Below are 23,421 nucleotides of genomic sequence, written 5' to 3'. Positions count from 1 at the left end.
GAGGGAAAAATCAGTTGGTCTCCCATCGTTTGTACGGGGTGGGGGAATCTTTTTTTCTCTCTGTCTGTCTCTGCTCTCTCTCGTGCGCGCTCACATGCTTGTCACTTCTTCCCTGTCTGCTCTCCCTTCAGTATATCTTGCAATCTCTCATGTTTGCCTCTTGCACATGTTCTTTTCTTATTGATCTAATTTGTATATTTCCCCTTTTTTTAAAAAAAAAGCCCAGGGCCATACACGATGGGGCATGGGCTGGGAGGGATCTCTACTCTGGACCAAATGGTCTTCCAGACCAGTGTTGACACATCCATGGGGCCCCTGCACCACAAGCGGGTGAGTGAGAAACTGGGGACTGCAGCTTGAGCAAGGATATAGGCCTAGGCTGAGAATAGGAGGAAGTAGTGAGAAGAAGGCTGGAGGCATATAGGCTGGACAGGGCAGGGGACAAGATCCAGGCTGGGACTGTGGAGCAGTCAGTACTGCTTCAGCAGCTTAATTTCGGTCTAGGTTGGCCCCACTGCAGATGACAGCGGCCTTCAGTGAAGAGCCTGAGCCACTGCCACCACTGTTGTTGGAGGTTGACTTTCTCTGGGTTCTGGTGGCTCTAATCTTGGCCCATCATACCTTAATTACGGTCTGCAGCAGCTCATGAGGGCTGTCTTAGTTCTCATTGTCCTGAAACCATTGAATGACCAAGTGACCAGTTATGCATCAAACTGTTGCTTGGTTAGCAAGGACTGATCAGATAATTAATTGAGGGACAAATTGTGGGAGGGACTATCAGACAGGACAGACACAATATATAGACTTGTGTTTATAGATAGACGCACCAAAATTTAGGTGTTTTCTTTATTTGTTCTGTAAGGGGTTCAGCATAGTGTTCAACCAATCCAACCTCTCGTACCAGGTGCATCTCTGCCTCGGGAGCAACAAGAGTGTGACCATAATCCGGACCAAATCCAACCTCTCTCACCACAAAGCCCTCAGTCTGACGAGCGGCAGCAACAGTCTAACTATAATCCTGGGCAAATGCAATCTTTGTCACCACAAAGCTCTCTGTCTGAGGAGCAGCAACAGAAAAGTGAGTCCATTGACCAAGGGATGCGAAAGCGACCACCTCTGACTGAACAGCAACGACGGCGGCAGTGCGAGCGCCAACAAGCCTGCCGTCTCCGAAAGCGCTTGGCACGGCTCCAGGCGGAGCACCCGCAGGAACATGATCCCCAGCGTCTTCTTGAACTAACCCAAACTGCCCAGAAGTGTGTACCCCCGCCTGAGCAGCGGCGGCAACGGGAACGTGAGCGGGGGCGTGAGCGTCAGCGGGCCTGCCGTCTCCGAAAGCAGGCAGCGAGGCTGGAAAGGGAGCGGCTGCAGGAACAGGAGCGCCTGCGTCTGGTCAAAGAAGCCCAGGAGCGGGAGTGTCTGCGTGTGGCCGAAGAATCTCAGAAGCGCGCACTTGTGATCAAAGAGCAGCGGAGGCTGCGGGGCTGCGAGCGTCAGCGAGCTTACCGTCTCCGAAAGCGCTTGGCACAGATTAAAGCAGAGCACCCCGAAGAACACGACCCTCAGCGCCTCCTTGAACTAGTCCAGCTCTCGCAAAAGCGTGCATCTACATCTCAAGGGGAGCAGTTGCAGCATGAAGCTTTAAAATTGTGTATTTTGGACTAATGCTGGCAAAAAAATAAAACTGAAGGGAAATACAATTTAGGAAAACTAATTTAAAGAAAAATCTACCACGGAAAAACTAGTTGATCTCCATGGTGTTGCTAACGGATGAAAAAAGTAATAATGCTCCCCTCCTGTGACTGTATCTGCATCTTTTGTCACGCTCTAATTCATTCATGTTTTCTCTCTTTTCCTCCTCTCTCTCTCTTCCCTCACATACTTGTCTTTCCTTTACCCTGTCTTCACTCTCCTCAGGATATCTTGCACACACTCTGTATGCCTCTTGCACACGTTCCTTTACTGATTTACACAATTTGTATCTCTTACCTTTTTTTATATATATCCCAGGGCATGCAATATATGATGGGGTCTGGGCTGGGAGGTACCTTATTCTGGGCCACATGGTTTTCCAATTGTTGTATCTGGATCTGGAACTGCGGCCCAGACTGGTATTGACACAGCTGCGAGCCACTGCAGCATGCACGAGCGAGGGAGAAACTGAAGGCTGCAGTCTGGGAAACGACAGAGGCAAGGGCTAAGAATAGAAGCGAGTTTGGAGACGAGTGCTGAATGCTAGTGTTTATGGCAGGGACTGAGGCTAAGATGCAGGCTGACTTCTGAAAAAGTCATTATTCCTTCGTTATGATTTTGGTCTGGGGTCGTCTCTCTGTGGAGATGACAGTGGCCACTGATGAAGAGGGTGTGAAGGGTGGGTTATTGGGTGTCGCCTTCTCCTGGGTTCTGGTGGGTCAAATCCTGATGCAACATGCCTTTGTTGTGGGCCGTAGCAGCTCATGAGCGAACCTTGGCGGGACTGCCTTTGTTTCCCTTGACCTGCATGGCGCAAGAGGACGTTTAAGTTCCCTTGGAGGCTGTGGTTGGTCACTTGCCAACTACGTGACCAGTAATGGATCAAACTAGAGAAACTTGCGTTATTCTCCTTAGCGCAGAGGTGGTTAAGGTGAGATTTGATAGAGGTGTTCAAAATCATGAAGGGCTTTGATAGAGTAAATAAGGAGAAACTGTTTCCAGTGGCAGAAGAGTTGGTAACCAGAGGGCCCAGATTTAAGATAATTGACAAAAGCACCAGAGGCGACATGAGGAAAAAAAATTTACGCAGCGAGTTATGATCTGGAATGCGCTGCCTGAAAGGGCAGATTCAATAATAACTTTCAAAAGGGAATTTGGATAAATACCTGAAGGGGAAAAATTTGCAGGGCTATTGGGGTAAGAGCAGTGGGACTAATTGGACAGCTCTTTCAAAGAGCTGGCACAGGCATCTTGGGCTGAATGGCCTCCTGTGCTGTATCTCTCTATGACTATGATTCAAAACTGTTGCTTGGTAAGCAAGTACCTATTGGATGTCTGGAAATGAATGGGGAATCAGTCGGGGAAAGACCAATGGATGGGATAGATGTAATTTTTTTTATATATAGAGGGATGCACCAAAATTTAGGTGTTTTCTTTTTGTTCTGTAAGGGGTTCAGCATAGTGTTCAACAAATCCAACCTCTTGTACCAGGTACATCTCAGTCTCAGGAGCAGCAGCAGTGTGGCCATAATCCGGACCAAATCCAACCTCTCTCACCACAAGCCCCTCAGTCTGAAGAGCTGCAGCAGGAAAGTGAGGACACTGACCGGATAAACAGAAAGCGTCCACCTTTAACTGAACAACAGCGACGGCGGCAGTGCGAGCGCCAACAAGCCTGCCGTCTCCGAAAGCGCTTGGCGCGGCTCCGGGCGGAGCACCCGCAGGAACACGATCCCCAGCGGCTCCTGGAGCTGGCCAGATGCGCCCAGAAGCGCGGACCTGCATCGGATGCAGAGCGGAGGCGCGAGCGGGGGCGCCAGCGGCAGCGAGCCTGCCGCCTCCGAAAGCGGGCGGTAAAGTGCGAACAGGAGCAGCAGGGAGGAGTGCAAGCTCAAAAGCGCGCCCCACTATCTGAAGAGGAGCAGCGTCGACGGTGGCGTGAGCGCGCCCGAGCTTATCGTCTGCGACATCGCGCAGCACAGATTCCAGCAGAACATCTGCATGAACGTGATTCCAGTGTCGTCCTGAACTAGCCCAATGGCCCCAGAAGCATGCGCCTATGTCTGAAGAACAATGGCTGAAAAATATTGTGCATCTCCCCTCCTAGAACTGCCGTTGTTTACAGCACGTACAGAAGGCGGTACATTTACAGCATGTACAGGAGGAGGTCTACTGACTCGCTTTCTTCCCCTGTAGCCGCCTGGCTTCAAATATTTATCCACTTTTAGCTTTAAAGATGCAGTGAACTCTGCCTTAACCATTCCCCGTGGCAAACCTTTCCATGCTCCAACAATGAAGAAATGTCTCCTATCTTTCCGTGCTCCGTGACCATTTTAAATTGATGGCCCCTTGTATATAATTCCCCAACTGGACAAAATAATTGTTCCCAATTCACATCATCAAAATTCTTGATAATTAAATCTCCACTGAGTCTTCTCCTGATAACGATAATTTTGCATCCTGCTGAATCTATATTGTAGGCATTCTATGGCTTTAATCTCCTTTCTCTAACGCGGCACACAATTTTCTACCTGTGGCCTAACCAGTACTTATTATTCATTACTCTCGTGCTCTTTGCCCCTATTTATAAAATCCAAATTGCTGTTGACTTTTTTTATGGCTTTATCTACGTGCACTGTGGGAGTTATGTAGTTGAAACCTTAGATCGCTCTGTTCATCTGCACTCTTCAGCATGTCCTTTTTTTTGTCCCATTCTGGAACTCATTCTATCTGTCTCTCCATTTGTCTCTGTCACATTCTAAGCCTTGTGCTCTCTCTCCCTCTCACGCGTGTTCTTTAAGCTAAAATTGCATCTTTAAGTTTAAAGATTTGTTTAAAATAGCCCCGAGTGGGATGTGTGTGTGTGGACTTGACTGGTCTTGTCGCGATGAACCCATAGCTGTGGCCCAGATTTCTTCTGACATATCCAGTGTCACAGCTTTGGATGAGAGAAACTGGAAGCCAGAATTTGGTCGGGGGTGGGGGAGAGGGTTCCATCCAGAATAGAGCAAGTAGTTTGGGGCTGGTGGCTGGTTAGAAGGTATGGGTGCCAGTGACCAAGAATTGAGCGTGGGATCTGGGGCAGCCGCAAGTTCTTCAGCATGATAAGAGAAATGCGGCCACTGTTAATGAAAAGGGAGCATATTTGAATTGAGGGCATGGGCCTGGGTAATGTGTGAATTGTTGGAGCTCGAGTCTCTCAGTTGCTCTTGGGAGGCCAGATACTCCCATCAGTTCTGATCCCTCAAATCCCAACCTGTTGTGCTTTCTTCAGAGTTGTAGCAGCCAAGCTGGAGGGAATATCGGTGGGGCTGCCTTGGCCCCTGCTGGATTTCACAGAGCAGGAGACTGCTGAAATTGGGTTGAGGATTGGGTTGGTCCGTAGTAAGCACTTGACAAATATTTTAAAGTATCATGTGGTTAATAGGAACTAATCAGATGTCTGGAAGAAATCAGACCGATGAGCCTATATTACATAATCAGGCTGAGAAAGACCATCAAGCAACCCCCGAACCCATTGGTTACTTTCCCACGATAATTAGTCTTGCCTTCCATATGCTGTGATCATCGTGTTTTCCAAAAATTCATCCAACACTTTCTTGGAGGTCTGTATAAGAGACAGTCCTCAGTTCCACAGGTCAATCACCCTCTGAGAAAAGTAAAACCTCTGGAGATCTAACCTCAAGCCCTGCTTTCTCAGTTTAATTGGATGGCCCCTAGTTCTCTGAAGCTCATCACCTCAAACACATTATCTACCTGATGTTGTCTATGCCTTTAATAACGTTAAATATTTGGATCAGATCCTTCTAAATCTGTCTCTCCAGTGAATACAATTGCAAGGCATCAAGTCTTATCTTCACAGCTCGATGATCTCAGGCCAGGGATCTACCTTGCTGCTCTTCTCTGCAACTTCACCAGAGCCACATTGTCCTTCCTGAGGTGGCAGGGGAGTCTAAATTGTACATAAATCTTTTAATTTATTCTCTCTCTTCACACCAAACCTTAGGTGATTTCTTTTATTTATTTGTCCTGTAAGGGGTTCAGCATAGTGTTCAACAAATCCAACCTCTCCTACCAGGTGCACCTCAGCCTCGGGAGCTGCAGCAACAGTGTGGCCATAATTTGGGGCAAATCCAACTGCTATCACCACAAAGCCCTCAGTCTGAAGAACAGCAGGCACAACGTGACCATAATCGGGGCCAAATCCAACTTGTCTCGTCACCAGGGCCCGAGTCTGAAGAGCAGCAGCAACAGAGCAGGAAGCAAATTGACCGATGGATCCGAAAGCGCCTGCCCCTGACCGAAGAGCAGCGGCGGCAACGGGGCCGCGAGCGCCAGCGGGCCTGCCGTCTCCGAAAGCGCATGGCGCTGGCTCAAGCAGAGAACCCGCAGGAACACGATCCCCAGCGTCTTCTCGAACTAGCCCAACGCCTCCGGAAGCGAGCACCTCTGTCTGAGGCGGAGCGGCGTTGGCAGCAGTGCAAGCGCACCCGGGCTTACCGTCTTAGAAAGCGGGCGGCGCAGTTTGAGCAGCAGCGGGAGCGTGAACGTCTGCGTCTAGCTGAGCAGGTCCAGGAGTACGAGCGCCTGTGTCTCTCCGAGCCAACCCAGTGTCTCCAAAAACGTGCAGCGCTGACCGAAGAGCAGCGGCGGCAGCGGGGACGCGAGCGCACCCAAGCTTGGCGTCTCCGAAAGCGCGTGTCACAGATTCAAGCAGCGCATCCAGAGGAATGTGATCCCCAGCGTCTTCTCGAATTGGCCCAGCGCTCCAAGATGCGCCCAGCTCCATCCGCAGAACAACGCCGGCGACAGCAGTGCGAGCGCACTCGAGCTTACCGACTCCGAATGCGTATGGCACGGATTCGAGCAGAGCTGCAACAGGAAGGTGATCCCCAACGTCTGATTGAACTAGCCCAACGTTCCCGGAGGCGTGCGTCTCTGTCTGAAGAGGAACGGCGACAACGGCGGCGGAAGCAAATGCGCGAGAGCAAGCGGGCCTGCCGTCTTCGAAAGCGCATTGCGCAGGTTCAAGCGGAGAACCCGCAGGAACGCGATCCCCAGCGTCTTCTCGAACTAGCTCAAAGTTTCCAGAAGCGTGCACTTACATCTCAAGAGGACCAGCTGCAGTGTGAGTCTTAAGAAGTTGTGTAGTTTGGACAAGTGCTGGCAAAAATAAATTGATGGGAAAAACATCTTAGAGAAACTAACTGAACGAAAACTCTGTTCAGAAAAAACTAGTCGATCTTCCATGGTGTTGCTAACCGATGTAAAATTTGTTCTCCCACTTTAACTGCACCCCCGCATTTTGTACCACTCTATTTCTTATATGTTAACTTTGTCTCTCTTTTTCCCTTTCTCTTTCCTTTCTGCCCTCTCATATGCTTTCCCCTGTTATCACCTCTGTATATCTCTGACTGTCACACTTTCTTTAAGTCTTGCATTCTTCTTTCTTTTCCACTCACTTACGTCCCTTTTACTGAGGTACTCAAATTGAATCCTTGACCTTTTTTTTCAATAGACCACCAGATACAGAAAAATGGCCCTTAACGGGCTTGTAACCTTTCCATAGGTTGAATGGACTTGAAGTGAATTCGTAGCTGTGGCCCAGATTGGTACAGGCATTCCCTGTGTATCAAATTGGAGAGAGACTGCAGGCAAGGGTGGGGCTTGGTCTGACCTAGAGCAGGTCGGCTAAGGGCTGGAAAGGGGGCAGGGGTGGCAGTGACTGAGAAATGAGCCAGACTCTGTAATAGTCACCATTTCTTCAACCCGATTTTAGTCTGGGTTGGACGAGTGGAGATATTCAGCGGCTGATGTTGATGAAGAAACCTATTTGATCAATGGGGCAGGGTGTGGGTTAGTGCAGGTTGACTTATCCTGCGATCTGCTGGCTCAAATTCATCCCACCACTTCTCCATGGTGAGCTGCAGCAGCTCGAGGGAATTTTGGCAGAGCTGGCTTAGTTCTCTTGACCCTGCACAAGGGAGGGAATCATTGAATTTCCCTTCAATGTTGTGACCAGACACTTGCTAACAATTTGAACAGTCATGCATCAAACTGCTTCCTGGTTAGCAAAGACCAACCAGATATCTGGAAATGAATGAAGTGACGGACACTGGAGAAACCACAGACAGGGCAGGCACAATTATTTTAATGTAAGTAGATGCACCAGTAGTTAGGTGATTTTTAAAAATTCTGCAAGGGATTCAGCATAATGTTCAATAACTCTAACCTCTCGTGCTGGGAGCACCTCACTCTTGGGTGCCTGGGGCAAATCCAACCTCTCAGCACAGAGCCCTCAGTCTGAAGAGCAACAGCAGCTGTGTGGCCATAATCCTGGGCAAATCCAAACTCTCTCAGCACCAGGGGCCGAGTCTGAAGAGCAGCGGCGGAGCAGTGAGCCCATTGACCAAGAGATCGAAGAAGGTGGGCCATCAACTGAAGAGCAGTGGCAGTGCAAGAGGTTGCAAGCCTGTCGTTTCCAAAAGAGGGCAGCACAGTTAGTGGGAGGAGCAGCGGGAAGGTGAGGATCGGCCTCTTGCTGAGCAAGCTCCGTTTTCCGAAGGATGTGCGTCTGAGCACAGTTAGAGTGGGAAGAGCAGCGGAAGCAGCAGGGGCACAAGTGCATTCAAGCTTGGCTTCTCCTAAAGCACGTGGCAGCGATTTCATGCGCAACACCCGGAGGCGCATGATCTTCACCCCGCACATTTCATTGAACTAGCCCAGCACGTCCAGAATCGTGCACCTCCACCTGCAGATGAGCAGCGGCTGATGGGGCGCGAGCGGTAACGAGCCTGCCGTCACCAAAAGCGGGCGGCAAGGATTCAAGGCCCAGGGTCCTCTTGAATTCACCAAATGTTTTCGGAAGTGCACGCCCTACGTCTGTGGAGGGATGGTGACTGCAACAGCGGGAACAACAGCGAGCTTGCCACCTCCACAGCACTTGTCACGGATTCAAATGGAGCACCCGCAGGAATGCGAGTCCCAGCATCTTAGTGAACTGGCCCAACAGTTCCAAAAGCGTGTACCTCTGACTAAAGAGTGACGGTGGGAGCATCCAGCACACTCTACCTTGGTGTCCCTGAAAGTGGGTGGCACAGATTCAAGCAAAGTCCTTGCAGGAACATGATCTCCAACATCTCTTTGAACTAGCCTAACTTTCCCAGAAGCTACAGTCTTTGTCTGAAGAGGAACGGCAGCGGAAGTAGGTGTGCGCGAGAGTGAACCGGACGTTTCTGAAAGCACATTGCACGGATTCAAACGGAGAACCTGCAGGAACATGTTCCCCACCGTTGTCTCAAACTAGCCCAACATTCCTGGAAGCGTACAACTCTGCTCGATGAGCAGCGGCGACACCAGCAAATGCGGGATAGCAAACGATCCTGCCCTTTCCTGACTTCAAGCATCTCTGTCTGAAGAGGATCAGACGCGACGTGAGTCTCAGCAGTCATATGGTTTGGACTAGTGCTGACAAAAATAAAACAAAGGGAAATGCAACTTAAGAAAATTAATTATAAGAAAAATCTACTCTGGACAAACTTGTTGATTTCCATGGTGTTGCAAACGTATTTTTTTAAAAAAGAGTAGCATTCCCCTGTGTTTCAGTCCGTCTCTCTCCTCCCTTTCCATTTGTTTGACAGTCACTCTTTCGTAAGTCGCACACTTTTTTTCCCCCCTCCTTACACATGTTTTTTTACTTGCGGATTCAAACTTCATCTTTAACCGTTTTATAAAGGCCACCTCGTACAGTAAAATGGCCGAGTTGGGATGTACCTCTTCTGTGAACTGAATGATCTTGTTCTGATGAATCCGTAGCTGTAGCCTTGATTGATTCTGCTATACACAGTATAACAGACTGTGCTTGGAACAAAACTGGAGACCAGCTAGGTTGGGGTGGGGGGGGGGGGGGTGGCGGGGGGGGTGTTGGAACTTGGAGAGACTGCGTAGCTGTGGGGCCAGAGGCTGGAAAGGGCACATGGATGGTGGTGACCAACAATTGCAGCTGGTCTTCAGCAAGTTTAGTTCACCTTAAGAGAAACCAATGGCCAACAATGAAGAGGGAGCCTGTTTGAATTGCAGGCAAGGGTTGAGCAGTGTGAAGTACCAGAGCCGGAGTCTCACTGCCCCTGTTGGAGACTGGCTCCTCCGTGAGTTCAGGTCTCTCTGATCGCAGCCCATTGTCCCTCTTCTCTGTGAGCCCCCGCAGCAGCCAAGCAAGATTGAATCTCCGTGATGCTGCGTTGGCTCCTTTTGGACTGTGTGAAACCTGTAGCCTAATGGCTAGAGTGGGAGACTACTGAAGTTGACTTGCAGTTTGTGTTGGCCCCTGATGATCATTTCACCAATAAAACAGTAAACTGTCAAAAGGTTACAATCAGATGTCTGGAAAGGAATGGAGGGTTGGACAGAGCAGGGGCTGACTGGGATGAATGCACTGTTATTTATACAGATAGAGGTACCAAAACTTAGGTGAATTCTTTATTTGTTCTATAAGGGGTTCAGCATAGTGTTCAACAAACCTGACCTCTAATACTCAGTTTTTCGTAACAGTGCCAGTGTGCTCGTAATCCTGGGCAGATCCAACCTCTCCTGCCACAAGGTCCCTGAGTCTGAAGAGCAGCAGCAAAAGGATGATCAGGGTCCAAAACTGTCAGCCTCTGACTGAAGTGCAACAGCAGGGCAAGCGCAGTCAAGCCTGCTCTTTCCCGAAGCGGGTAGCACAGTTCGAAAGGGAGCAGTCGCCGGAATGTGGTGATCAGCCTCTCTCTGGAGAAGCTGAGTGTTTCCAGAAGGGCATGCATTTGACTGCGGGGGTGGCCACTCTTGGTGTCTCTGAACGCTCATGGCACAAACTTAGGCCGACCACCTGGGGGAACGTGCTACCCAGCACTTTCTCAAAGGAGCCAAACGCAACCCAAAGGGTGTCTGGAATCCTGGACCTCCATCGGTGGGGGGCAGGGGCACAGGTGAAGCAGAGATTGGCGCCTTCAAAAACGCTGGCCACTGCTTCAAGCCGAGCACCCAGAGATCGTGACCCCCAATGTCGTCTTGAAGTAGTCCAACATTCACAGGAGCACAGGCCTGTGTCTGTAGTGAGAGTCTTAGAGGTCATGTGGTTTGGACTAGTGCTGGCAAAAATAGAGAAGGGAAATGAAACTGAAGAAAACTAACTAAAAGTCTTAAAGAAAAACTTGTTGATCTCTTATGTTGCTAGCGGATGAAAAAAATTACATCATTCCCTCCATTTCTGTCCCACTCAGTTGTGCATGCACGGGCCTTTGTATCTCTCTTTCTTCCCACTGCCATGCTTTCTCTCATACAGTCTCCTTTTGTTTTCATTTGTCTTTGAACATCACTCTCTCTAAGTCTCACGTGCACTTTTTTTCTCCCCCCTCTTGCACATGATCCTTCACTGCTGGATTCAAATTTCAACTTTGATCTTTTTATAAAGACCACCGAATGCAGTAAAATGGCCCTTAGCCAGGATACAGCCCTTCTGTAGGCTGAATGATACAATGAATTCCCAGCTGTGGCTCTACTTGGTGTTGTCATATCCTGTGTAACAGACAATCATTGGAAAGAAACTCGAGGCGAGATAGGTTGGTGGGGGGGGGGGTGTGGGTGGGTGGCGATTGGGGTACTGGGCTGAGCCTGGGATGGAGCAAGTAGATTTAGGGGTCAAAGGCTAGACAGGGGACATGGGTGATGAAGACCGAGAATTGAGCCTGGGCTGTGGGATAGCTGCAAGTACTTCAGCCATGGTGCATGATGATTCCGCCAGAGAAGACAGTGTCCAACAATGAAGACGAGGCAGCCTATTTGAATTGTGGGCAGGATGTGTAGTAATAGTGTCCAAGTCTCACGTTGGAGGCTGGCTCTTCCAGGAGTTCTGGTCCTTCAGATCCCAGGCGGTTATGTCTCAGTGTGCCAGAACAGGAGGAAATCTCAGTGGCACTGCCTTGGCTCCTGTTGGTCTGTGTGAAACCTGCAGCCTGGTTGCTGAAGTAGGAGACTACTGAAGTTGACTTGTAGGTTGTCGGTCTCTGCTAATCATGTGAACTTTCAAAAGGCTAGCCAGGACCAATCAGATGTCTAGAAATGAATGGAGCAACAGGCATGGGTCGGGCTGACCAGTGGGGCTCGCAATTTAAAAAAAATTATAATATATATATTTATATAGATAATTAGATGCACCAAAACTTAGGTGATTTCTTTCTTTGTTTGTTCTGTAAGGGGTTCAGCATAGTGTTCAACAAATCCAACCTCTCGCGCCAGGTGCATCGCAGTCTCGGGAGCAGCAACAGTGTGCCTGTAACCTGGGGCAGATCCAACCTCTCTCACCACAAGGCTCTCAGTATATAGAACAGCAACAACAGTCTGACCATAATCTGGAAATAATCCAACCTATCTCTCCACAAGGGCCTCCATATGCAGAGCAGCCAAAACAGTCTGACCATAATCTGGTGCCAATCCAGCGCCTCTCTCCACAAGGCCCTCCGTATGCAGAGCAGCAGCAACAATCTGACCATAATCTGGTGCCAATCCAGCACCTCTCTCCACAAGGGCCTCCGTATGCAGAGCAGCAGCAACAATCTGACCATAATCTGGTGCCAATCCAGCACCTCTCTCCACAAGGGCCTCCGTATGCAGAGCAGCAGCAACAATCTGACCATAATCTGGTGCCAATCCAGCACCTCTCTCCACAAGGGCCTCCGTATGCAGAGCAGCAGCAACAATCTGACCATAATCTGGTGCCAATCCAGCACCTCTCTCCACAAGGGCCTCCGTATGCAGAACAGCAGCAACAATCTGACCATAATCCGGTGCCAATCCAGCGCGCCTCTCCACAAGGGCCTCCGTATGCAGAGCAGCAGCAACAATCTGACCATAATCCGGTGCCAATCCAGCGCGCCTCTCCACAAGGGCCTCCGTATGCAGAACAGCAGCAACAATCTGACCATAATCCGGTGCCAATCCAGCGCGCCTCTCCACAAGGGCCTCCGTATGCAGAGCAGCAGCAACAATCTGACCATAATCTGGTGCCAATCCAACTTCCCTCTCCACAAGACCCACTATATTTAGAGCAGCAACAATCTGACCATAATCTGGGGCAAATACAACCTCTGTCTCCAAGAGTGCTCGAGTCTGAAGAGCAGCAGCAAAACAGTGAGCGCGCTGACCAAGGGATTCAAAAATGTGTGCTTCTGACTGAAGAACAGCAGCATGGTAAGGGCAAGCGCACTCGAGGCGCCCGGCTCCAGAAACGGGCATCCCAGTTTGCAAAGGAGCAGCAGCAAGAATGTGATGATCAGCCTCTCGCTGAACAAGCCCAGCAAATCCAGAAGTGCGAGTGTCCGACTGCAGAGCAGCGGGGACGTGAGCACAATGAAGCTTGGCATCTCCGAATGCGCATAGCAGAGATTCTCGCCAAGCACCCAGAGAAGTTTGATCCCCAGCGTCTTCTCAAACTAGCCCAATATATCCCGAGGCGTCTACGGAATCCTAGACCTCTGTCTCTGGAGGAGCACCGGCGGCAGGGACGTGAGCGCCAGCGCGCCTGGCGTCTCCGAAAGCGGGCGGCGGAGGTACTAGCGGAGCAAGTGCAGGACCATGATCCTCAGCATCTTCATGAACTAGCCCAATGTATCCAGAAGCGTATTGAGGACAGGCGGCGACGCCAGCGGGAGCGGCAGCGATCTTGCCGTCTCGGAAAGTCGACGGCGGAGCGCGAAAGGGAACGTCTCCGTCTGGCTGAAGCAGCCCAGGAGCGCCAACGTCTCTATCTCGCCGAAGAAGCCCAGAAGAGGAGTGCCAGTCTGATCAAAGAGCAACGGCGGCTGCGGGGCTGCGAGCGCCAGCGCGCTTACCGTCTCCGAAAGCGTTTGGGGCAGGTTCGACTGGAGCACCGGCAGGAAACAGAATCTCAGCGCTGCCACGATCTAGTCCGACGCTCCCAGAATGCTGCGCCTACGTCTCAAGAGGATTTGCCACAGCGTGAGTCTTGGAAGTCATGTAGTTTGGGCTAGTGTTGGCAAGGACAGGAAATAGAACTTAGTAAGGTGAACTTAATGAAAACTCTATCAAGGAAAAACTAGTTGATCTCCAGTGGATTGAAGACCAAGTGTAATCTTCAGGGGAGGCGTGGTTAGCGGTCGGGGATGATTGGACGAGGTTGCGCAGATGTTAATTATTCTCCATTTTAAAGTCATACATTCCGACCTATTTTTATATATTTCAATTCTAAGTTCATATTTATAATGGGGACTGCCTTTGTGAACTTGTCACGCTGTAATTACACCCTCATATCAGTGGTGGTGCTGTGCCGCCTCCACTGAGGGGGTGAGGGGAGGGATTGTCAATGCAGCATGCAAGTTTCAATTATAAATATGGACGTAGAATTTTAAAATGAAAAGTGCGCTCAAACGTAAGACAATATTAGGTAAACTTTTGTGGCATTGTACGTGGAGAGTTGAGAACAAGTGTAGTTTTCAGGTGAAGTAGGGTTGGGGCAGGGCAATAATTGAACCAGGCGGCAGATGTAATTTAGTTCCCATTTTGAAGTCATACATTCAGTCCTTAATTTTATATTTCCATTATAAGTTCTTATGTCCACATTTATAATGGAGACTACCTATGTAAACTTGTCACACTGTAATTACACCCTCCTGCCAGTGATGGCGTTATCACCTTCAATGGGAGGGAATATGTAATTACAGCATAGAAGTTTGCATAGACAGTTTCTATTATAAATGTAGATGTAAGAATCTATAATGGAAAATGTTGTCAGGAAGTGTGGACAGGCGTAAGGTTTTAATATATTAAATATACCAAACCGTAGATGATTTCTTTTATTTATTTGTCCTGTAAGGGGTTCAGCATAGTGTTCAACAAATCCAACCTCTCGTACCGGGTGCATCTCAGTCTCAGGAGCAGCAACAGTGTCATCGTAATCCGGGACAAATACAGCGCCTCTCCCCGCGAGGGCCTGAGTCTGAAGAGCAACAGCAACTGTGTGAGCATCATCCAGGGCACAACCAGCCTCTCTCAACACAACAGTCTGAGTCTGAAGAGCAGCAGAAGAACAGTGAGCACATTGACCAAGAGGTCCAAGAAGGTGGGCTTCTGACTAAAGATCAGCAGCAGAACAGGAGCGCTCAAGCCTCCCATCTCCAGGTTGAAAAGGAATGTAATCAGGAACTTAAGGATTGGCCCCTCGCTGAACAAACCCAACAAATGCAAAAGCATGCACGCCTGACACGGGGGTGGGGGTACGAGCGCACTGAAGCTTGGCGCCTGCGAATGCGCATCGCCAAGATTCACGCGGAGCACCCAGAGGAACGTGATCCTCAGCGCCTTCTCAAACTTGCCCAATGTGTCCCAAAGCGGGTCCGGAATCCGAAACCTCTGTCTCTGGAGGAGCACCGGCGCCAGGGGCGTGAGCGGCAACGCGCCTGGCGTCTCCGAAAGCGGGCGGCGGAGCACGTGGCAGAGCTGGTGCAGGAACACGACCCCCAGCACCTTCACGAACTGGCCCAGTCCGTGCAGAAACGTATAGAGGAGGAACGACGGCAGCAGCGCGAGCGGCAGCGATCCTGTCGCCTGCGAAAGCAAATGGCGCAGCTTCAACGGAAGAAGCTGCAGGAACGTGATCCCCAGCGTATTCCCAAACTTGGCCAGTGTTCCCAGAAGCGCGCCACACTGTCTGAAGAGGACCGGCGGCGGCACCAGCCAATGCGGGATAGCAAACGAGCCTGCCTTTCCCGAATTCAGGCATCTCTGTCCGAGGAGAAGCAGCCGCAACGTGAGTTTCAACAGTCGTGTAGTTTGGACTAGTGCTGGCAAAAATAAAACAAAGGGAAATACAACTTAGGAAAGCTAATTAAAAGAAAAATCTACTCTGGACAAACTAGTTGGTCTCACATGGTGTTGCTAACGGATGAAAAAAATTGTAAAACTCCCATCCATTTTGGCCCCACACTGTGCACGTTTCGATCTTTTGCTCTTGCTCTCTCCCTCTCTCTCTCTCTGACATCACTCTTTCTGTAGGGCTCACACTCTCTTCCTCCCTCACACGTTCCTTTACTGATGGGCTCAAATTGCAACTTTAGACCAACAAATGCAGTAAAATGACCCTCTGCCAGGAGGTACCTCTTGCACGGCCTGAATAATTTTGTTGTAACGAACCTGTAGTTGAGGACCTGATAGCGCCACATCAAACTGTGATCGGGAGGAAACTGTAGGCCGCCTAGGTAGAGAGGTGGGGTTGAGAATGGGCTGGGCCTGGGGCAGTGCAAAGTAGGTTAGGGGCCAGAGGCTGGCGAAGGGTCATGGGTGGTGGTGATGACTAAGAATTGAGTCTGGGTCCTGGGACAGCTGCAAGTTCTATAGCCAGTTTGGTGCTTATTAATCCCACCAGAGAAGAAAGTGACCTACAGTGATCAAGAGGGAGTCTATTTGAATTGCAGGCAGGGACTGAGCAGTGTTTGTAGGACCAGAGCTGAAGACTCAGTCTTTCCTGGGAGGTCAACTCCTCCATGAGTTCTGGTTCCTCGGATCTCAAACCCATGTGAGTCAGAGCCGCATCCGGTATCACTGTGATGCTGTCAATGGCTTCTGTTAGCCCGTGTGATACCTGCAACCTGGTAGCTAGGGTGGGAGACTGCTGGTTGACTTGTGGGTTGTGTTGGTCCCTGCAAGTCATGTGCCCAATAAAACAGTAAATTGAACTTTTCTATACATAATCAACTGCACCAAAACTTAGATATTTCTTTACTTTGTTTTGTAAGCGGTTCAACGTAGCACTCAACAAATCCGACCTCTCCTGCCACCTACATCTCAGTCCGCAGAACAACAGCATGTGGCTGAACTTCGTGTTCGACAAATTCACCATATCCAAGGGCACGCGTCTCAATCGCAAGAAGAGCAGCAGCGACATGACCGCGGGTGTTGGGCAGTTACGCCGCAAGTCCAACACCTCCCAAGGGGCGCGCCTCAGCAACGCGAGGGTAATCCTCGACAAATCCGGCCCCCCCTGCCTCCGTCTCAAGAACAGGAGCAGGCGCAGTGGCGCCTGGCTAGGCTGAGCCTCCGACAAATCCAGCGTCTCCGAAAGCGTGCGCACCAGTCTCGGGAGGAGCAGCAGCTCGATCGGGAGCGCCGGTGCCTCGCTGAGAAAACCAGACACCATCGGCCGCTTGCCCCTCCGTCTCACGAGCCACGGCGGCAGCAGCAGCGTGAGTCTTAGACGTTATGTAGTTTGGAATGGAGCTGGCAAAAGTACAACTTGGGAAACAAACTCAAATACCCAAGTGACAAAATTCAAAGATAAATAGCAGAAAACAGGAACATCCAACGACAGCAGTAAAACCGGAAGAAAAACTAGTTGGTCTCCTATAGCTCATGGATTGGGGGTGCGGGGTGGGGGGGGAAATGATTGGTCTTTTCACTCTCTGTTCTCTCTGTGTCCTCTGCAATTCTTTTTGTTTCCACTTTCTTGCTGTCATAGTGTGTGTGAGTGTGCATCTGTTTCTCTCCGTTGCTCTCTTTTGCTTTCTCTCTCTGCTTTCTCACATTCTGCTCTTTCTCTTGCTACTTTCTTTACCCCTCTCTCATACATTTTTATTGTTGCTCCCTGTTTCTGCACATTCTTCCTTGCTGTGTAGCTGCCTCTTGCCTGTCTGTCTCTCACTGCGAATCTTTCTCAAGCGTTTCTTTTCTGATTTACTCAGTTCACATTTTGTTTTAACTGTTTAAAACTGTAGATAGTGCCAGGACAGGGATATTCCCCTGCCTCAAGCTGGTGGTCTTGCTGAGGCTATCAGTCTAGAGCTATGGCTCTAGCCAGTAGTGGCACATCTGGGAACTGCTGCAGCATGTGCTAATGTGAGGGAAACTGGCACCGGCAAGATGGCTTCTGAGGAGGGGTGGGGGTGCTAACAGTCAATTGGAGGATGGAAAGTGGACCAGGAGCGAGGCTGGGGTTCTGGGATAGTTGTAGCTTGCCCAGCTCTGCGTAATCCAAGTTAGTCCTGCTGTAGATGACAGTGACTGAGAAGGGAGCTTGTTTGGTTTGAATTGGTGGCCAGAGCATTGGCAGACTTTGACGGACTTCAGATGAATCCTGCTTTTGGTGACTTTCTCCTCCCTGGCAGTTGCCTGTCCCCTGTGGGACACAGCTGTAGCTTAGCCTGGGTGAATCTGGCTTCCGTCGCATTGGTTCCCGTTATCCTGTGTGAAGCTGCGACCATGGTGCTGAAACGGGACCACCAGCAATGCACTGAGGGTCATTCAATATGGTCAGCAGTGACCAATCACTATCAGGGAGCAATCAGATAGCAGAAGAATTACAGAGGTGATTACTTAGTTGATTCCTTTACTTACTTGTTCTATATAAGGGCCCAGTGTAATATTCAACAAATCAAACCTTTCCGACCACATGAGCCTCCATTTCAGTAGCAGTGTAAGGTTCAGTTCAGTGTCCCTATCAACAGCAACCTATGGTTCAGCTCAGTGTTCATCTCAACAGCAGCGTAAGGTTCAGCTCAGCGTGCGTCAAATACGACGTCTCCCTCAGCTCGACTCTGAACAGTAGTGTAAACATACTCTCAACAAAGCCGACCTCCTACTTTTGACCTCTGAGCAACTGCGGCGTAAGGTTCAGCTCGCTGTTTCAACGAGCGCGATGTATCCAGTGGCGTGCAAGCTGGTCACAGGAGGAGCGGCAAAAGGAACTCGAATGGGGGGGGAAGGAGTCGTCCGACAAATCGCCTCCGACACCGTTTACGTGCAGCTCTATCTGAAGAGCAGCAGCCGGAACGTTGTGCGTGACAGATGTCAGCAACAGCACGAGTCTTAGAAGTCGCGTAGTTTTGAGTCATGCTGGCGAGAATCAAACTGAAGGGGTGTGAAATTCAGGGAGGTTAACTGAAATATATTGGTCTACTGAGAAATATAATCAAAAATATAGGATGTAAACTAAAACTTGCAAAAAACAAACTGTTCAAAGATAAATGGGGAAAAGTGAGGAAACCAAGATGGTGATGACAAAAATAGAGAAAACTAGTTGACCTCCCATGGCATTGTTCATGGCTGAGAAAGAAATCCTCTCTAATCTCTTTAATTCTCTCCCTCTCTGTAATTACATCCCTCTGTGATTCTTTCCTGCTGTGTCTAGTTTCTTGCTCTATGTGGCTCTTGTACACTTCAATCCCTCTTTTCTCTCACCCTTTCTGTAAGTTTTTCCTTCTTTATCTCCACTCTGGTATGTCTTGCACTCTCCCTATATGCCTCTTAACACAAGTCACTTTACTGAATTGCTCAATTTGTATTGCTTGGCCCTTAAAGCCCAAGGTCTGTAACAAGACGAGGGCCTGGGCTGGAATGTCAGGGGACTTTCCTGTTGCTATTGTGGTTCATCTGCAACCAGCACCTTGCCTGGGCATGTTGGACAGCCGGTGCAGCACGTTTGGTAGAGAGGGAGAGACCCTGGAATGGGGTGGGGAGGGGCAAGAGCCTTGGTTGAAGGTGGGGTTTGGAGGAGGCAGTGGGTAGAGGCTGGTGGCGAGAGGCTGGTTTAAGAGCCATATCTTCACCTGCTGTAGGTGACTGTGGATGATGCAACTGAGAAGGATGCCTTCTGGATTTGGCGGGGCATCGTTGGACAGGGTATGAGAAACCGAAGCCAGGAGCCTAAGTCAGTCCTGCTGCTGTTGTGCAGACTGATTCTTCCAAGTTCTGGTGGCTTCTTGTGCCTCCATTGTGGGCTGTAAAAAAAAAGGAGTCTTTCTGGCATTGCTCTGATTCCAAACTTGATCTCCACGAAACCCAGAACCCTGGTGCCAGGCCTGCTGCAGCTGAGGAGGAGACTGTTGAGAGTTGTGATTTGGTTGCTGGTAACCACAAGACTGATAGTTAGCAGGAACCACTCATGTTTGGAAACGGGTACTTAATTAGTTAGATAGATGCCCCAAATCTTTGGGGATCTCTTTATTCAGTTGTTCTGTACGTAGTTCACTGTAGTGTTCAACAAATCCAATCTCTCTTTTCACTTGGGTTTTGGCTTTAAAAGCAGCAGTAGAATCCAGTTCAGCTTAGTGAACATGCATCACCCTCTGAAGAGCAGCAATGTGAGCACTGGCATGTTGCTGAACGAGCCCTGGTGCCTCCAAAGTGTTAAGTCTCCATCTCAGGAGCAGGCTCCATGTCCGCGTACTGACTGGCGCCTCCTTTCACCTGCGTCTCAGACCCTGTGCCCACTTACATGCAGATGTGAGTGAGGAGTAGTATCGGGAAGAGCACGCAGTCCACGATAATTGCTCCATGCAGTCCGACAACGTACGCCCGAGTCTGAGCAGGCACCAGGCTGGACAAACTCAAAGTGTGCAGCCGCCCATAACCGATACCGGCAGCTGACCCATGCTCATGCCTTCCAGATAGATCCACGCCTTCTCAGCTTTCCCCGTCACGAACTGAGCCTCACAGAGCAACCGTCCTCCTGTCCTGTTGTAACGTGTGTGGAAGTGTTGAAAAGATTGGGGGCATTGATGCCGTGCAAAAAGAAAAGTAGAAGGGCTTTCACCTGACATTCCACCACAGCTCTAACCTCTTCACCAACAAGCTTCTTTGCAACCACTCGGATGAGGCAGAACGTGAGCAACGCCATGGGAGATCAACTAGTTTTTTTTTAAGTGTATTAATAGAACATTGTTCATCTGAATCCCGCACCAATCTGTAATTCGAACAGGAGGTGGGGGGGGTGGGGTTGATGGTTTTGGGGGAGAAAAAGCACTTGGTGTTTGTAAAAAGTGCGCTCCTTATTGGTGTGGGGGGAATTGATACACACTTTTGTCAGCTTTAGTCATTTATTTTTTTGGGCTAACTTTTTTTTTTTGCCTTTTTTATCTGTTAAAAATGCGGTTGGAAATTCATGCTAGTCCGCAGACCTTGTTTGGCTGTGGGGGGAATGAGATCGGGAGCGTGACTGGTGACCAAGCTGAAATTGTGGGAGGGAGAGCTCCATTTAAGCGCGAGAGGAGAAAAGTGCATTGCTGTCAGCCTTTGAGCTACGCAGCTACTTCGGTGCTGATACGTACGGTAGTGTAGTGGTTATGCTGCTGGACAAGCAACCCAGAGTACAACTCCCTCCATTGAATTCAATAAATCTGGTAATTGGTGAACCAGCAAAACGACCAGATTGTCAGACAAGCCCCGACTGGTTCACCAATGTCCTTCAGAGAAGGGACCCCGTTGCCCCTACCCCCCCCCCCCCCCCCCCCCCTCAATGCCTCCGTTCCACACAATGTGATTGACACTTCAGTTCCCGGGAGTGAGCAATAAATGTCGCCTTCCCAGCGTCGCTCACATCCTGAGAGCAATAAAAAAAAATTCAATTGCAACTCCGCCCCCCACCCACCCCGGCTCTCCACATTAAATGGCTGCTCTCCTCCATTTTCTTTGGAGCATTTATTCTCCCAACACGTCAAATTTTGAGCAGCGAATTGCTAGCCCCAACAGAACGCTATTCCCCACTGTGTTTAATTCTAACCGGTTCGGATGTGCGACGTTCTGCTGTGTTTCCTTTCGGATTCCCGTGCAGGGGCACTGTAAACAGCAGGTCAGGCAGGCGCGCGATCTGCTGCCAAGCCAAGCTGCAGTGTGCAAAAACCGTGACCGGGTGTGAGTACAGCCTACAGTGACCCCTCCCTTTCTCACTTCTTCCTTTGGTACGTCCCCACAATTGCATGGCTGCAGTCAGCCAGTGTGGAATTGAGAGTCCCAGCCCAAACCCAGCTCTCTGCGTCGCAGCACATTGATAGTACAATGCGAAGCTCCTCTTTTTGCTTTGCTGGATGTCTTAATTAGACAATAATATAGCATCTTTTTTTTGTGAAGTGCACGAAATGCCTGGCGTGTAGGTACCTGATGGCACGGCTGTAGATCAGGTACTTTCTGTGTGAAGCATCGCAGGCATGAGCTCACATTCTATATTTCTGTGTGACACAGTATGTTGAACACTGTCCTGACTGCATTTTTAAAGATCTGCCCAGTACCTTATGTGTAAGCCTTCTTATTTTAGGGTTAAATGCTACAATCCTCCCTCACCCCATGAAATGGGTCTTAACGGCCTTTCCTTGCTCTGGAATTTAACGTTCTTGAGGCGATTCCCTAAATCAGGCTAAAGCCAGGAAATGGTGCATTGGAATTCTGGTCTGCTGGTCCCTGTATGGCATGGGCTGCACCTCATTACCTTGTACCAACTGGCAGCATCATGGTAGAGCGCGTCTTCAGTCACCTGCATCCCGTGTAGATGGCTGAACTTCACGGGGGTCGGGGGAGGATGATGCACCCTCCTCTCTTTTTAGTTTGCAATTCAAAGAACCGTTATTCCTTTCCTCGTTCTGCACATTACACCCAAAAAGTTGTTGTTGCTGCGATTGATTTTTTTTTTGGACCTGGAAAGCAGATTTGCTTGTGCTGATTTCTTTTCCTACCCCCATTATAACTTGTTCAGGGATAAAACCAACCTAAAAATCAGGAGGCTTACCTGTCCATTAAAAATGGATCTAAAAAGTTCTTTACAAGGATCAATAAAGCATGTCTGCGCCTTTTGCCAAAAATAAAATGTAATGTTAGTGTTCTTGAGGTTCTGTTAGTGAAGGGTTTATGTTGCTGTGAAGTTGTAACAGATGTTTATTTTTTTAATTTTTTTTTTCTTTCTCTGGCTTTCTCTCTTCAGCAGCTACCCAGTTTGTCAAGTCTGCGGTGGGAGTTCCTCAGCTGTGGTCGCCGGTGACGTCCATCAGACCCGCAACGAGCACCTTTCCCGGCTCGGTCACCACAGTGATCCCAGCCACGGTGACCATCAGGAGCACGGTGCCACCCGTGCCTCAGAAATCGACAACGCAGACCAGCCCAACCCAGTCTCACCTGCACCCCAAGTCCTTGGCTCAGCCCATGGCTTCCCCTCCACCACCCCAGCCCCACGTCCAGGCCCAGTCCCAGCCCCAGCCTCGGCCCCAGGTCCACGCACAGTCTCAACCCAACATGCTGCATCATCCGCATACTCTGCAGCTTGCAAACCATGACCATAAATTAGGTAAGAAGGTGCAGAGGAGATTTACTCGAATGATACCAGGGGTGAGGGGCTTCAGTTATGTGGAGAGACTGGAGAAGCTGGGGTTGGTCTCCTAAGAGCAGAGAAGGTTAAGGGGAGATTTAGTAGAGGTGTTTAAATTTATGAAGGGTTTTGATGGAGTAAATAAGGAGAAACTTTTCCAGTGGTAGGACGGTCAATAATCAGAGTACACAGATTTAAGGTAATTGGCAAAAGAATCAGGGGCGACATGAGGAGAAAAATGATTTACGCAGCGAGTTGTGATGATCTGGAATTCACTGCCTGAAAGGGCGGTGGAAGCAGATTCAATAACTTTCAAAAGGGAATTGGATAAATACTTGAAGGGGAAAAATTTACAGGGCAATGGGGGAAAGAGCTGGGGTGGGGGGGGTAGTGGGACTAATTGGATAGCTCTTTCAAAGAGCCGGCACAGGCACCACGGGCCGAATGGCCGCCATCTGTGCTGTATCATTCTATGATTCTGTGCTGTATCATCCTGTGCTATGAGATGTACTTAAGGGAAAGAGGTCCCCTCGCTGACTAGATTTCTGAGATGCTCCCTTGATATTTTCTCCCTGCTGACTCAATTGGTAAATGTACTGCCCAACATGTACACT

At 49.6% G+C, this 23,421-nt stretch overlaps 2 protein-coding genes across 2 annotated transcripts; both read left to right on the top strand.

Annotated features, from left to right (window-relative positions):
* Positions 1–217: 217 nt before the first annotated feature.
* LOC137306641 (octapeptide-repeat protein T2-like) lies at positions 218–1,796 on the top strand. The gene is made up of 2 exons (XM_067975974.1): positions 218–330; positions 905–1,796. Exon 2 carries the CDS (start codon positions 1,027–1,029, stop codon positions 1,663–1,665), a length of 639 nt encoding a protein of 212 aa, XP_067832075.1. The 5' UTR covers positions 218–330; positions 905–1,026; the 3' UTR covers positions 1,666–1,796.
* A 9,594-nt stretch (positions 1,797–11,390) lies between these two features.
* LOC137306756 (trichohyalin-like) lies at positions 11,391–16,131 on the top strand. The gene is made up of 3 exons (XM_067976125.1): positions 11,391–11,439; positions 11,926–13,686; positions 14,561–16,131. Exons 1-3 carry the CDS (start codon positions 11,391–11,393, stop codon positions 15,523–15,525), a joined length of 2,775 nt encoding a protein of 924 aa, XP_067832226.1. The 3' UTR covers positions 15,526–16,131.
* The last annotated feature ends 7,290 nt before the right edge of the window (positions 16,132–23,421 follow it).

This window comes from Heptranchias perlo, chromosome 44, assembly GCF_035084215.1.
Source record: "Heptranchias perlo isolate sHepPer1 chromosome 44, sHepPer1.hap1, whole genome shotgun sequence".
In the NCBI taxonomy this organism is placed as follows: domain Eukaryota; kingdom Metazoa; phylum Chordata; class Chondrichthyes; order Hexanchiformes; family Hexanchidae; genus Heptranchias; species Heptranchias perlo.
The sequence above is the reverse complement of the archived record's forward strand: the minus strand, read 5'-3'. Positions and strand labels throughout refer to the sequence as shown.